At 47.4% G+C, this 15,985-nt stretch overlaps 1 protein-coding gene across 1 annotated transcript in view; it reads right to left on the bottom strand.

Annotated features, from left to right (window-relative positions):
• Positions 1–6,648: 6,648 nt before the first annotated feature.
• Positions 6,649–15,985, bottom strand: part of CATSPERG (catsper channel auxiliary subunit gamma) — a 30,436-nt gene continuing 21,099 nt past the window's right edge. Inside the window, exons 14-28 of the mRNA XM_090260107.1 lie at positions 15,761–15,919; positions 15,565–15,677; positions 14,584–14,797; positions 14,171–14,233; positions 13,863–14,061; positions 13,627–13,745; positions 13,424–13,504; positions 13,277–13,333; positions 9,321–9,477; positions 9,063–9,126; positions 8,851–8,946; positions 8,468–8,557; positions 7,341–7,433; positions 7,152–7,251; positions 6,649–7,066 (exon numbers count right to left, since the gene is read on the bottom strand). Coding sequence (XP_090116233.1) covers positions 6,803–7,066; positions 7,152–7,251; positions 7,341–7,433; positions 8,468–8,557; positions 8,851–8,946; positions 9,063–9,126; positions 9,321–9,477; positions 13,277–13,333; positions 13,424–13,504; positions 13,627–13,745; positions 13,863–14,061; positions 14,171–14,233; positions 14,584–14,797; positions 15,565–15,677; positions 15,761–15,919 — 1,869 coding nt within the window. The 3' untranslated portion in view covers positions 6,649–6,802. The remainder of the gene's footprint in view (positions 7,067–7,151; positions 7,252–7,340; positions 7,434–8,467; positions 8,558–8,850; positions 8,947–9,062; positions 9,127–9,320; positions 9,478–13,276; positions 13,334–13,423; positions 13,505–13,626; positions 13,746–13,862; positions 14,062–14,170; positions 14,234–14,583; positions 14,798–15,564; positions 15,678–15,760; positions 15,920–15,985) is intronic.

The following is a 15,985-nucleotide window of genomic DNA, read 5'->3' as shown; positions in this document are numbered from 1 at the left end:
ATCAACCATCTGAAATCTCTTCCCTTTTAAAGATGATTTTAGTTTGGGGAAAAGCCAGAAGTCTCAGGGTGCCAAATCTGGACTGAACGGGGCTGAGTCATCTGGGTGATTTGATGTTTTGCCAGAAAACATCACGAGACCTGGTGCATGAGTGGGCATGTTGTTGTGACCAGCCAATCACCAGTAGCCCATATCTGTGGCCTTCTGAATCATCCGAATAGTTTCTAAGGAGTAATGTTTATGCTTAATGCAAATGTGATACAGATTTGTTGCTTTACTGGCTCAGTGATTTTGAATGCCACGGCCACACAGTACACATGCTCACTCAATGGCATCTACTGCCCCCACTGACTAGTACAGTGAAGTCATCATTGTTCATGCATGCACATTCCAGTCCACTCTACCTATAGGCCAGGTTACATCAATGTTGCACAAACTTTTTTTTTATAGTAACAATGATTAGACTTTTTCTGGACAGACCTTGTATATCACACCTGCTTATTCAATATCTCCACTTTTTTCTCAAACACAGCTCTCTTGTCTCCATCATTTACAAAGTCAACTCCATGAAAGAAGGGTTATTAATTTTTAAGTTTTTAAACAAAAATTTGATCTTATGATATATATTTTCTAAAAGCAACATGCTTTTTAGTGATATAATTAAAGCCATCTTTGGAGATTAATCTGACACCTTTAAAAAACTGACTCTGCAGTCCTGGCTGGTGTGGCTAGGTGGATTGAGTGCCAGCCTGTGAACCAAAGGGTTGCTGGTTCAATTCTCAGTCAGGGCACATGCCTGGGTTGTGGGCCAGGTCCCCTATTGGGGGCATGTGAGAGGCAAACACACATTGATGTTTCTCTCTCTCTCTTTCTCCGTCCCTTCCCCTCTCTCTAAAAGTAAATAAATGAAATATTTTAAAATAAAATAAAGTTAAAAAACTGGCCGCGACTTCCAGTCAAGATGGCTCACCTCCTTGCACAACCACATCAAAATTACAATTAAAATATAGAACCACCATCACTCAGAACTGTAAGAAATCAAGTTGAATGGAAATCTGACAACTACAGAATTAAAGAAGCCACATCCATTCAGACTGGTACGAGGGGCAGAGACATGGAAAAGGCTGGCGCCATATCCATGTATGGTGGATAAAGATTTGGGAGGGGTATCTCAGGAGCGAGGAGTCCCAGTCCTGCATCAGGCCTCTCAGCCCAGGGTTCCAGTGCCAGGAAGATACTTCCTCATAACTTATGTCTGCAAAAAAACAGTGGGGATTGAGTCAGTGGAAGAAACTTCTGAAGTCCCAAGTAGCTCCTCTTAAAGAACCCACACACGGACTTACTCAGACTCACTCCCTCTGAGCTCAGCACTGGGGTAGCAGCTTGAAAGGCACCAGTGGCATACAGAGAGGAACTGAAGCCCCTGTCATCAAGGCAGGAGCTGGGGGACAGCTTTCTCCCAGACAGAAAGGTAGGCAGAGACCATTGTCACTTTTCTGAGCACCCCGCCACACACACAGAGCCACAGAACTGGCAGGCTGATGCTGTATCTGAGGCTCTATCACTGTTTGACCAGTCTTGGAAATCCCTGGAGACTGCCCCATCCAACATATAGGCCCACCCAAGCTGCATTTCCATATGAATGGCTGGTCTTGGCTCATGCTTCACAACCTCCTACATCCTATAAAACAAGCAATAGCCCAGGCCTGGCACTAGCAGTAGCCAACTTAGATACAACAGCTTGGCTTTGACTGGGAGTCTCCAAGCTCAGCACAAGTAGCAGCCATCTCAGATTGCTTTATAGCTCAGGCAGAGTGCCCCAGGTAAAACACAGGTTGGGGCTGACCTTGGCCTGCAACACCTAGGAAACCCCAGGGCCAGTGCACCCAGCTAAAGACTACATTGGACCACGGCCACCCTGCCTCTGCACAGCTGGATCTTCCCTGGAGGGTGGAGGGTAGTGGTCAGTAGTCACAGCCAGTCTTGCAGCTGACTGGCCTGGGTAAATCCCTCCCATTGATCTCTCAACAGCAACCAAGGCTCAACTACAAGAGGAGGATGTATTCAGGGCACATGAAGGATGCACTCAAGTACCCAGCTTGAATGATAGGGGAGGCTGCACCACTGTACCTTACAGGACACCTACTATATTAGGCCACACTACCAAGACACGGAGTCAAAGCAGCCCTACCTAGTACAAAGAAACAAACACAGGGAGGCTCCCAAAACAAGGAGACAAAGAAATATGGCCCGAATGAAAGAACAGATCAAAACCCCAGAAAAAGAACTAAACAAAATGGGGATAGCCAACCTATCAGATGCAGAGTTTAAAACATTGGTGATCAGGGTGCTCAGAGAAATGATTGAGTACAGCCAAAGCATAGGGGAAGAAATGAAGGCCACACTAAGTGAAATAAAGAAAAATTCATAGGAAACCAACAGTGAAGAGAAGGAAGCCAGGATTCAAATCAATGATTTGGAACATAAGGAAGAAATACATTTTCAACTAGAACAGAGTGAAGAAACAAGAATTTTTTTTAAATGAGGAGAGTATAAGAAGAGTCTGGGACATCTCCAAAAAATCCAACATCCAAATCATAGGGATGCCAGAAGAAGAGGAAGAGCAAGAAATTGAAAACTTATTTGAAAAAATAATGAAAGAAAACTTACCTAATTTGGCAAAGGAAATAGACATACAAGACCAGGAAGCACTGAGTCCCAAACAAGTTGGACCCAAAGAAAATCATGCCAAGACACATCATAATTAAAATGCCAAAGGCTAAAGATAAAGAGAGGATTTTAAAAGCAGCAAGAGAAAAGCAGGGAGTTGCCTACAAAGGAATTACCATAAGACTATCACTGATTTCTCAAAAGAAACTTTGCAAGCAACAAGGGACTGGCAAGAAGTATTCCAAGTGATGAAAAGCAAGGATTTACAACCAAGATTACTCTATCCAGCAAAGCTATCATTTAGAATGGAAGGACAGATAAAGGGCTTCCCAGAGAAGGTAAGGCTAAAGGAGTTCATCATCACTAAGTCCTTATTATATGAAATATTAAAGGCATTTATTTAAGAAAAAGAAGATCAAAACTATGAACAGTAAAATGACAACAAAATCACAACTATCTAAAACACAAAAACAAACTAAGCAAACAACCAGAATAGGAACAGAATCATACATATGGAGATCATTTGGGGGTTATCAGCTGGGAAGGGGGAGGAGGAGAAATGGAGAAAAGGTGCGGGGATTATGAAGCATAATTGATAGGTACAAAATAGACAGAGGGATGTTAAGAATAGTATAGGAAATGGAGAAACTAAAGAACTTATATGCACAACTCATGGACATGAACTAAGGGGAGGATTGCTGGAGGGAAGGGGGGGTACTAAGTGGAGGGGGCAAAGGGGGTAAAAGCGGGACAACTCTAACAGCATAACCAATAAAATATATTTTAGAAAAAAATAATTTCTCTACTTTTGTGGGAACATCTTAGCCAAAAGACCTTGCACACATAAGTGTTGCCAGCTCTGGTTGCTATTATCAGGTTTTGTTAGGTTTTCCTGTCATTTAGAGCTGATTACTCTTTGATACTGCATAGAAGTGGCTGAGAGCCATAAATGGTTCCAAAATTTCCCTCTTTATTGAGAAAAGACTCATATATACTGTTATTTTTAGAAACATTCATATAATGTACACTAGGGACCTGTATCTTCTCAACCACTTGTTTATGTTAAGCTTTACCATCTTTCAGCAGGACTGTATACTTTTCTTCATTTAAGTCCTGTTATTCTCCAGTCAAATCTCATTTTGTAATTTAATCTTTATTGTATTTTTTCTTTACCATTTAGTTCCCTTATACCCCCTCCTCCAGCAATCACCACATTGTTGTCTATGTCCATGAATCCTTTTTATTTTTTGCTCAATTCCTGCACCCCTAACCTCCCAGACGAATTTTATGTTTTTATTTTGAACTTTTTGTTCTAGCACCAAGAGAAGCTATTGATTTTGTACAGTTGTCCTATATATAAAAATGCTTCAAATTGCCTTAATTCATTTGGGTTTCTTTTCTCACAAGAGTCACTTGAATGTTCTAGGTATAAATATTTTTCTGCATATAATTTTTACCTTTTCCAGTGTGTAGACTTATTCTTTTTCTTGTTTTACTGCATTAGCTCAATCCTCCAAACACAATGTTGGAAACAGTGGTGAGTTATTTCTGTTTTGTTCCCAATTTTAATAAAAAATGGTTTTGGCATTTAATTACCATATGTCATATGCCATCTTTCTTTGGTAATCATGTAATTTGATAATCATGTTCAAACAGTTTCCTTATGTTTTTACTTGACTTAGAAGTTATATAAGGAATGGATGTTGAATTTTAGAAAAAGTCTTTTCAGGTGCCTTTTTGTATAATCATGCATGTTTGCACACCTAAGCCTGTTTCTTCATCTGTGAAATGGGGATCATGATACAATTTTTCTGATAGAAAGTCATGAAGATTTCTCAGTAATTCAAGAAAAGAGCCCTGGCTGGTGTGACTCGGTGGATTTAGTGCCAGCTTGTGAGCTGATGGGTCACCAGTTGGAATCCTGGCCAGGACCCTGGTTGGAGGTGCATGGGAAGCAACCAATCGATGTATCTCTCACACATCGATGTTTCTCTCCCTCTCTTTCACCTTCCCTTCCCCTCTCTGTAAAAGTAAATAATAAAATTTTTTTTAAAGAAATCTGCTATGGATTGAATGTTTGTGTCCCCCCCCCCCAATTCATGTTTAAACCTAACCCCCAATATAATGGTATCAGGCCTTTGGGAGGTGATTAGGTCAGGAGTGTGGAGCCTTCATAGCTGAGATTAATGCCCTTACAAAAGAGACCCCAAAGACCTCCCTCACCCCTTCTACCATGTGAGGACACAGCAAAATGACAGCCATCTGTGAACTGGGATGCAGGTTCTCACTAGACACAAAATCTGTCAGCATCTTGATCTTGGACTTCCCAGCTTCTGAAACTATGAGAAATAACTTTCTGTTGTTTGTAAGCCACCAAATCTATGGTATTCTGTTATGCAGCCTAATCAAATTAGGACAGAACAAAACAGAATATTATTTCATCACATGCTCTATAATGGCATCGATGCAATTAATTTTGATAGATGAGCCTGTTCCATACTGCTTGACCATCCTTGATTTCCTCCTGAGTCCTAGATATGAGGTTCCTGCAGCCTTCTGGATAGCCTCTAGAAGTCTCTCAGACCTCCTGCACCCACCATGATCCCAGCTGGCCTCAGTGTCTCTTCCAAACCTGCTCCTTCTCCCTGGTACTCATCTCAGGGACAGCTTCTTTGTCCCCAAGGACCCAGGGCAAAGTCCTGGGCCTTTCCCTAAATTCTTCTTTGCTCCCATTCCTTACATGGCCCACCATCCCCACAGTATGTTACCTAGGCCTCCTGAGCATCTCTCCCACCTGCCTTCTCTCCTTAGTCAACCAGGCTTTGGTCCAGCACCATCCTCTTCTGCTCAGGTTCCTGGCCTATTGCCTCCCAAGGATCTCTGCCTTCAGTTCCAAGCCATTCTCCACAGGGCAACCAGGGACATCTTTGCAATATCTGACCACATTCTTCAGCTTCTCAGTTCTGAGTGCCCCTCTGAGAATTCTCAAGCTCAATGACATGACCTCAGTGGCCTTGCCCGCTCTAGAGCTGTCTCATCGTGGACAAGCTGGTCTGGCTGTCTTCCCTAGTGTCCCTTCAGAGTGTATGTCCCCTGGACATCTACTCCTAGAATGGAGGAGTGGAGGGGGCTGGTCAGAGGACTTTCAGAGTCACTTTACTTGTGATCTTCAGGGGAAGGGCTGGAGTTGAGTCTACTGGTTGGAAAGGGAGTGGAGTACAAAAGTGCATTTGCTTTTTGCCTTTCAGCTTTCTTTTCCCCTTTTTGATAGCACATTGTCTTTATAAGAACTGCCCGTGTACACACACACACAAGCATGAGATTAGGATAACACTGACTCCCTTAGATCCAGGGGTGGGCTCTGATTGGCTTAAACCATTCAAGGTCAAATCCCTCTGGCAGCGTGAATGGTAAAGTAGTGAGCTTATGACCCAACCCCATCCAATAAGAGTGACTGACGGGACTGACAGCCTGGGAATGTTGGATTCCAGGCTTTTCTTCCTTTGGACCATAAGACATGTGAATGTGTGGCCTCAGGCTGTGAGGAGGGCTGGCCTCAGGTCAGAGACCACAGAGGAGGGCCGAGCAGAGAAAGTTACTGAGAAATGGAGTGAGAATCCTGTGGATATTGAAGCTTTTGGATCTAACTGTACCTAAAGTTTATCTTGAGAAAACCCATATATTATCATTCCTATTTGGATTATTTGAAGTTTTTGCTACTTGAAACTAAAATGAAGATCCTAACCTCCCTAGAATCCCCTCCTTAAGTTCAACACCATGTAGGTGTTGACATCCAAAAATATTTAACGACTGATACTAAATCTGGGCACTGAACAATCAGAACAGACTTCAGTTCATACCAATGGGCCTGGGTCATGGAGGACCCTGCTGGACTGGAAGGAGGTTGGAGCACCCTGGGGAGAAGCTGAGTTGGCAGGCACATGGAGAAGCTGCTATTTACCTATTGGCACAGAAGGATTTTGGTATTTTAATGACCTATGTGGCCATGTGGTCTGAAGAAGAAATGAAAATTTAAGCAAGACAGAAAGGAAGGCTTGGGCTGAATGACAGGTTGCATTTCCAAGTTGGCCCAGGAAATAAGGAATGAGGGTGGATAGGACAGGTAAGAGATTCAGGTCAGTGACTTCTTCATGGTTTCATCAGATTCAGCCTTGTTTTCTTCTGCCACCTTGGAGCTGACCTTGGAATCACTAGATTTGGCCTCAGATGAGCTGCTAAGTCTTCTGGAAGAGGAGCTGTAAGAGTAGTAGGATTCTGAGGTGATGATGTTGTTGATCTTCCAGCGGAGGATGTTGCACATCTTCATCATAAGGGGCAGCAAGAGGCAGATGATGATGTAGAGGGTCACCAGGCTGAGAAATGTGCTGGTTGACACCTGCAAGCACCACACAACAGGTGTGGATTGGGCAGCCTGGCGTAGCCCCTCCACCCCACAGGGCAGCTCCTGAGCAGCCACTCACCATGAGGATGGAGAAGGCCCGCTTGGCACTGAGTGGAAGCCCATGGATATGCAGCAGGAAGATGAGCTGGTAGTCACAGTATGTGCTCTTGTCCACACCTCTGGTGGGGGAATGGAGTTCAGGATTGGAGAGGAGTCGGGCACCCCACAGGAAGCTCCTGACCACACCCGGGCCACATGCTTGGCTTACCTATTGCTTACCAATACCTTGAAGAAGAATTCAGGGGCGAAGATGCTCTGGGGAATGGTGTCATGGCATGGGGAGTTCTCCAGACACAGCCACCTAGGGGCGCATGTTCAGGCACTTGTGCAGCAAATCATGCCTACCACATGCCAACCCCTCATTTCTCCTTCCACCCCCAAAACTGGGTGAGCACCAACTAGGTGCAATCTTATACATCTTCATTCCTGATTCATACCTTCATTCTTTCGTCCAATAAGGCTGACTGAATGTCTAGCAAGTGATAGGCCATTTGTTTACTCATTCATTTCCTCCTACCTTTTCATGCTCATCTGCCAATTTCTCCGTTACTATGCATTCATTTAGACTATGGATTTTATACCTGTTATGTGTCAACTCCCCACTTATTCCTTGCTGCCTTCATTCTTTTATCCCACAAACACATCTTGAGCACCTACTAGTACAAAGTCACATCTTCATTCATTTACTGTTTCCTTTATGCATTTATTCAACAAACATAATTTGAATGCTGCCTAGGTCAAGTTGGTTACTTTGTTCATTTGCTCACTTTCATCATTTTCTTCCTTTCAGTGAATCAAAAATAGTAATTGAGCCCCTATGTACTAGTTTGTTCCTCCATTGTTTTTATTCATCAAGACCTTCATTCAAATGTCAGTAATGCCTACCATGAATTCATTAATTTGTTGCTTGTCTCATTCCACAAATACTATGTTGAGTTTATTTAGAATCTGGATCTATAAGGGAGACAGACCCCATAGGAGGCAGTAACAGCCCAAAGGGGTCAGGGCTGGGACAGGGGCATAGGGAGAGAGGTCAAGGCTGGGATGGGGTAGTACAGGAAGATAGGAGCCAACTGTCCCAACTAGAACAGTCAGAAAAATCCTCTTAGATAAAGAGGCATCTGAACTAAGGCTTGAAGAAAAAGTAAGAGGGACCAGCACTGCAGACAGTGGGTCCAGAGTATGTGAAGGTCAGCCCCATTTGAGAAGCACAAAGGCAGTCTGCGAGGCTTAGGGATCAAGTGGTCCCACAGAAGCAGAAGGATGGACAGGCCCAACAGACAGATTGTAGGCAGGTGGGGGATAAAGAGGCTCACAGCCAGGATGTGCACTCACTCGATGCCCAAGCTCTGGTGGGACATGATGCTGAAGCCTGAGTCCCTGGTGATCGTTGTGTTCTTGGTGGTCCAGATAAGGCTGTCAGTCCTGTGGAGGACCACTGTAAACTCAGTAGAGGACCTGTAACCTCAGTGGGGGCAGGACCTTTGCTATGGACTGACTCAGAAGGTGGCCAGCAGTGTGAGCAGTGGGGGGTCAGGACTGGAGTCTTTGATGAGCAGGGGCAAGAGTTTGTGGGACTGTGGGAGCCTTGCTGTGGGTGAGGCCTGAGACACTGAGGTAGATGGGGCTTGCAGTGAGTGGGAGGTCTGTGGCTGGGAAGCCAGAGGGGTCTGTAGGGGAAGGAAGGCCCAACTACAGCCGGGTCCCACAGGGATTACTTGTCTAAGGGGCTGTTGAAGCGGTAAATCTCTTCCTCGCTGTATTCCTTGATGGTGTCCAGGGTGCGTCCACCGCCCACCACCTTCAGAACATAGCTGCCGGGAGCAGAGGTGTGCACCGACTGGTCTCAGTGTCCTGAGTCCTGTGTTACATCAACCCTTCCTACCCTCCTACCCCCTCCCACCAGCTGTTGGCTTAGCCATGCCTTTACCTGCCCTGAAAACTGCCAGAGTCTCCCGTCACCAAATCTTGGATCAAGAAGAAGGGGTAGAAGACTGCGGGGAGGGAAGGGGTTGAGGCCAGGAGAAGAAATTAGCCTGGGCTGAGAAGTGGAGGATGGAGAAGGGAGAAAAGAGAGAGGGGGGACCAAGGGGAAGCGCAGAGAGTGGGTGGGAGGTTACAGGCAGGGAGAGCAAAGTGGTGGGGCAGAGGACAGTGAACAATGCAAAGGAGGGGACTGGACACGCACTGTCACGGAAGAGGAAGCAGGGCATCTCAGGGTCCACATGAACGCAGTCAAAGTAGTGTTTGTTCTGCAACCGGTTGTACTCCAGTGTGTAGGTGATGTCGAAGGCCAGGCGCTTGCCCGGTGGGCAGCCGATAAGCACTGGCACCATCAGGTTACCCTGAGTGGGAGGAGAAAAACTCCACCTGGGAAGTGGGAAGGGGAGTACACACCCCCTCCCACAGACACTATCACTACCTGCCAGGCTCACCCTCACCAGGTGCAATCTGATCATAATTTTCCTTAAAACAATACTCTAATAACTGCAATTACTTACACAGCTTTCACTGTGTGCAAGGCACTGGTGTTTTAAGTGCTTGGCATATTCAAATTCATTTGACTCTCCAAACAGCTTTGCATGTTAGAGACTATTAATATTTCCATTTTAGAGATGGCACAGAGAGGTCAAACAACTTATTATCCAAAGCCTGATAGCTGTTAAGTGGTAGAGCTGGGACCCAGACTGGCCCAGGTACCTTCCAGCTGTCTCCAGAAAAAGACTCGCAAAACCAACAATACCTACATTTATGGAACAGCCAACTCCTGGTCAGACTTTACAGGGCTGCAGTTGGGCCTGAATTTTCAGTTGATATGGCGGAGCATGGGATATAAGAGGGAAGTGCAGCCTGAATGGAGGATAGGGGTCAGGGGTCAGGGATCCCTTGACATTGTCTTCAGAATGAACAACCCTCTAGCCCATTTGTCAAAGGGACATGGTCATCCAGAAACTGTGGTCTGGGCTTTAGGGCAACTGTGGGGAGGAGTTGGTAGCCATAGATTAAGCACTTCTCATGCTAGACCTGGGCCAAAGATTGCACCTATCAGCCACCCACCCACTGGGAGTCTAATGCGCGTCTCCCAATTCAATCTATCTACAACCCATCTCAACTAATGGCATCTCATCCCTCTATGTTCAGGCTAAAAGCCTTCACCTCATCCTGGAAACCTCTTTCACCCCCATATCCAGTCCACTTGGGTAGCCTGTGTTTCTAGACTTCAAAATAGAGCCCTTTTGTTCCCCACCCCTCAACTCCTTTGCCCCACTCTTGCCTGCCTAATCTTGTTTCCTCCCCAGTCTACCCACCCCCCACCTCCATGCCAAACACTGTCCATATGTCTCCCACATACAGCCAGAGGTACCCTGTGAACATCAGTCTCTCCTCAGCTCAGAGCACTCCCCCAGTACAATCTTGCTCACCATGGCCCATTAGGTCTCAGGTGATCTGCCCCATCACCACTTTAACCTCATTTCTCACCATGTTCCTCCTTACTCACCCTGATCCAGCCACACCTGGCCTTCCATGAAACATACTCCAGCTTCCAGCCCTTTCTACCCTCTAGTCCCTCTCAATAGAATGTCTTTCGAGCATATACCCACATGGCTCACTTCTTCCCTTCCCTCAAGTCTTTGCTCAAATGTTTCCTCCCCAGCCAGGCCTTCCCTGAGCCATCCAATGGCAAATGCTTACCTACCCCATGCCCCTTGCCTGCATTCCCCCCCCCACCCAGCACTTGTCACCTCTTATTTTAAAATTTATTTTTATAGAGAGGGGAAGGGAGGGAGAGAAACATTAATGTGTGGTCACCTCTTGTGCGCCCCCAACTGGAGACCTGGCCTGCAATGCAGGCATGTGCCTTGACCAGGAATTGAACTGGTGACCCTTTGGTTCACAGGCTGGCACTCAATCCACTGAGCCACACCAGCCAGGGCACCCATCACCTCTTAACACACAATATCTTTTATTTATCTTGCTTATTGTCTGACTGTTGTGGGTTGAATTATGTATCCCAAAGATATGTTGAAGTTCTAATCACCTGTCACCTGTCAATGTGACCTAATTTGGAATAGGGTCTTTATAGGTGTAATCAAATTAAGATGAGGTCATACTGGATTAGGCTGGACCCTAATCCAATGACTGGTGTTTTTATAAGAAGAGGGAAATTTGGACAGAGATACACAGGGAGGAGGCCTTGTGAAGATGAACACAGAGACTGAAGTGATGCATCTACAAGCCAAGGAATTTCAAGGATTGTCAACAACCACCAGAATCCAGGAGAGAGGCCTGTGACAAATTCTCCCTGAGAACCTGCAGAGGGACCAGCCCTGATTTTAGACTTCTGGTCTCCACAATTGGGAGAGAGTCAACCTCTCAATCTGTGGGGATTACTGTAGCCCTAGGAATGAATACACTCCACCCACTGGAACATCAGTTTCACAAGGACAGAAATCGTCTGGTTTGTTCACTACTATAACTCCAGCACCTAAAACAATGCTGGTATGTCGTAGGTACTCAATAAATATTGGTTGAATGAATGAAAAAGCCTCGGGCACAGGGAATGAAACCTGTTCCTGATCCTGGCCCCAGTCTCATCCCCCATGGAGGTGCACCTTTGGAGCTGGCCTGTTAAGAGACACTCCAAGCCTTTATTCACTTAACCAACTTTGAGCATCTATTACATGTAAATTCATTTCTTCCTTCCTTCATCTAAGATATTTACAAATAGAGAACCCACTGTTTATCAATTAATTCCAGTTTCCACTTTTTCCAGGATGGGGAGCCAGAGAGAAGTTCTAGGCCTTCCAAACACACATGCCTCCTGATCTCATAATGTGGGGGTGGGGAGAGAGAAGGACTAGAAACCTGGCAGGACCCAGCCTGAGAAAGCAAAGAAAGAGAAGCTCAGACTACCTTCAACACCTCTGCTTTCCTGTCTTTTTAAAAATCATTGGCTTTTTTAAAACTTAATTTTTAGGTGGATAACACGGTCACATATGTGTATATGGAGATATATGCTTGCACACACACACATACACACACACAATGAAAACTTTCACTTCCATTCCCATCCTCCAACTGTCCTGCCTCTCCTTCATCCCCAGAGTAAGGAGCCACCCTAATTTTTGTCCATTTTCTGAAAGTTTCTTCATGCAAATAAAAGCAAACATGAATATATGCTCTCAATGAATTTTTTTCATGCTAACGTTTTGGATACAGTGTTGTGTACCCTGCTTTTTTCTCTTACTAATAAAATACACTTTGGAGATCATTCCACATCAGTATATGGAGAACTTTCTTTCTTTCTAGTCACATAGTTTTCCATTGCATGGATGCACCATAATTTATTTAACCACGCCCCTATTCATGAACATTTAGGTTGTTTTTGACCTTTTGCTGTAAGTGTGTTATAGATTCCTTCTAGGAATCTGCCAGGCCAAATATGGGGATGTTAACTTTGACCTTCCGGGGTTATGATGAAGAGGAAAATAATGCATATTACTAAGCACAGCAAAAAACACTTAAGGAGACTGAGGTGAGTCACTCTCCCCTGCACTGGACCCAGATTATCTCATGTAATCCAAGGTGTTGGGGCTGTTACAACCCCCATTTTTACCACCCTGGGTCATACAGAGCCAGGAGGGAGGAGCATCCGGGTCTGGCTGCTGATTAGTGGGTAGGGAAATGGGTAAGACCTCTGGGTCAGGTCCCTCCTCTACCACTTATCAGCTCCTTGTGTTACTCTGAGAAGATGTCTGCACCTCTCCGAGCCTCAGTGTCTGCCTCTGTGCAAAGGGGACATGTGCAAGCAAGTGAAGGACACACAGGAGTGAATAAAGCCCATGTGAGTAGGCAAAGGAAGAGCAACGTATGGGAAAAGTGCCAAGCTGACCCACATGGTGATTTTATGCCCATTGGAAAAGGAAGCTCATGTCACAGATACTTTACTTCCCCCTGCAGAAAAGCATCAAAAGAAATATACAAGCTTGGATGCAATCCATATCACCGTAAAGGCAGCCCTTTCTGAAAACAGGAATGGATGAAAGAAGGGAGTGAGTGGGTGGGGCTGCCGGGGGAGCACACAGAGACTACACCCAAACCTTTCCCTCCCAGCACCGTGCCCAGTACCCCAAGGTCCAATACTTGCATGCGGGGCTCCTGGTTCGTGTTCTGGAAGCAGTGCCCTGCTGACCCCACAACCTGTGGGTAGGAGCAGGTGATGAGGTTGGGTTCCACAGACCCAGGGTTTTCCCTCATCTTGTTTCCCTTCCCTCCAGGTTTGGACTGCACCTTGACCAGCATGGAAGTCTTCATGAGATTATGTCCACTAATGCCCTGGTCAAAGCAAAGGCTTTTATCACTAAGTGTAACCTGGGGGTGGGGGCAAAAATGAAGGGGTCAGCAGGCATACCTGAGGACCCAGGGCTGATGCAATAAACCACGAGCTTCTAACAGGCCTACTGCTCGGGTGATCTGCCCCTGCACCTCCTCACCCAGAAAAGCACTGAGTTGCGATTAATAAGGACCTTCTGCTTCACCGCCACTTCAGTGCAGCCCGGGTCGGCCAGCACCACGCCCAGGTCCACCTGGCTCTGCAGCTGGAAGATGTTGCCTGCCGGAAGCACTGGAGGGGTTAGGGTCTCGAGCCAGACCCGCCCCTCAGCGATGGTGCTCAGGTCCCACCCACCCCCACCCCTCCACTGACTCCACTCAGGCCCTGCCCACAGACCAGGCTCGGGCTCCGACTTGAACGAGTGGCCCCTGGCGGACAAAAAGATGGAGAAGCGGTAGCTGGTGCCCTTATCTAGGAAGATGCGCTCCGGCAGCTGGTGCTCAGCCTTGAGGTCGTAGATCTTTTCGTAGTTGGCCATGTCAATGTGCACCTTACCCACACTTTGCCAGTTGCTCGCCAGGTAGTAGTAGTAGTCCTGGAGCATGGGAGGCAGGGCAAAGTCAGCACCCCGAAAGAGGAGAGGTGAGAGGGGTCAGGGGTGTTCAGGGTCTCCTTTTCCCGGACTCGAAACCCTATCCATGCACCTGGTCCTGTTTCTTGTCCTTCCACCAGCGCCAGGTGGAGTCGTGCACCGGATCTGCGTAAGGCTGCAGACACGGTCGACACCGTGAGGGGTGGCGGTGGGGCGCGTCCACAGGTAGGCGACATTCCCAAACCCCTTCCCAGACTCAGTCCCAGCCCCTAACCCAAAGCAAAAGATCACACCCTGGCCCGTCCTGCTTCCAGCCCAACGGCCACACCCGCAGAGCTATCTTCCACAGCCCTGCTCAAGCCCCCACCCCAGTTCCTGCTTAGCTTCAGTCTCGAGGCGGCTCCGCTGTGTTCCCCCTCTGCAGTGATTCTTCCAGCCCCACAGGTCTTGCCTTCTTTCTGTGCCTCCGCAGTCCCATCCCAGACAAGCCCGGGCCTGGGACATCCCCTGACACCAGGCGCCCACCTTGTCGTACTTGGAGTGCAACCAGAGCAGGTAGTAGACGAGACCCTGATACACAGCGAGTGAGTTCTCGGTATGGAAGCCCGAGGGCTCCAGGACGCGTGGCGGCTGCGCCCGGTAGCGCTCCTGGCGCGTATAGGTCTGTGGGTTGGGCAGGTCCCGCAGGTACATCACCGTGAAGGGGCAGAAGTTGGTGAAGGAGAGCTTCCGGTGACTCCTGGGTGGTGGTAGTAGGGGTTGGCGGCTTACTTTTCCCAGTTCTGTGCCCCGGGAGTCTCCCCAAATCTAATCCAGCCCTGCCCTTCCTACTCAGCCCTGGTGCCCCTGGTGCTCCAGGACACATTCCCGTGGACATCCCTGGGTCCTTCAGGCCAGTCTTGGACCTCATCTTAGCCTCTCCTTCCCCTTCCTAACAGAACCCACCACCTCTGCCTTCCTAACAGTCCTTCCCCCACTCCCACTCCCTGGACTCCCTGGACTCCTCTGAAGGTGACCAGAACAATTATTATTAACACAGTAAAATCTGGCCAGATAGTCCCTCCACTTAATCCCATAGTGGCTCCACAAGACCCTCAAGATGAAGTGCAAATTCTTTCCTATGACCATTGGCTGACCTTGCCTTCCCTGCCACTACCAGTATGCTTTCTCTTGTTCCCAAACACCCAATTTCCTTCCCTTCTTAGGGCCTTTGCACAAATGGCATCCCATCTCTGGAACACCCTTCTTTATCTTATTACCTCACCCTTCAGGTCACAGGTCATGCACATCTTCCTCCTTGAAGCCTTCCTTGATGCTCCCTCTCCCCAGACTGGATTCAGCCCCTCTTCTGAGCTTCCATAGGCCATGACCTCCCCCATTATGGCCCTGGGGTCATCAATTGGGGACGACTTGATCTCCCTCCCACCACCTCCGGAATGGAAAAGTTGTGTGGGGAGTTCTTGGGGTTCTCTGACTACTGCTGTGGCCCATCCAGTATCTTCTCACCTCTGCCGTGGCAAGAGGTATCGGCTGCTGAGCTGCTGGTACATCAGGAGTTGCTCCACAGGAACAAGCCTTTTGATGAGCTGGCCCTGATAGTTGTTTACAAGGTACACCAGCTGCAGTGCGAAAGCAGGCCCAAGTGAGCTGGTGTAAGCCCCCTGCCACTCCCCCAAGTCTCTGCACAGTCCTTGCCTGGCACCTGATACAAATTGCTGTCTTCATAGAAGAGGGTGACCATGGTCTCCTTGGGGGCATAGAGAGAGGACTGTTGCATCACTTGTAGGCTGACGTACACCTCCCAGCCCTGGGACGGGAACAGCTTGTACACCCGATAGCTGCCCTCCAGGAGGTACCAGATCTGGGGGGCAACAGTTGGTGTGTATGAGGGCCATGGGGACCTTTGACCCCTCTCCTCCCCTGCAGA

This window comes from Furipterus horrens, unplaced genomic scaffold, assembly GCF_987537825.1.
Source record: "Furipterus horrens unplaced genomic scaffold, mFurHor1.1.pri manual_scaffold_13, whole genome shotgun sequence".
NCBI classification, from domain to species: domain Eukaryota; kingdom Metazoa; phylum Chordata; class Mammalia; order Chiroptera; family Furipteridae; genus Furipterus; species Furipterus horrens.
Note: the sequence above shows the minus strand (reverse complement) of the source record. Positions and strands in the feature narration are given on the sequence as shown.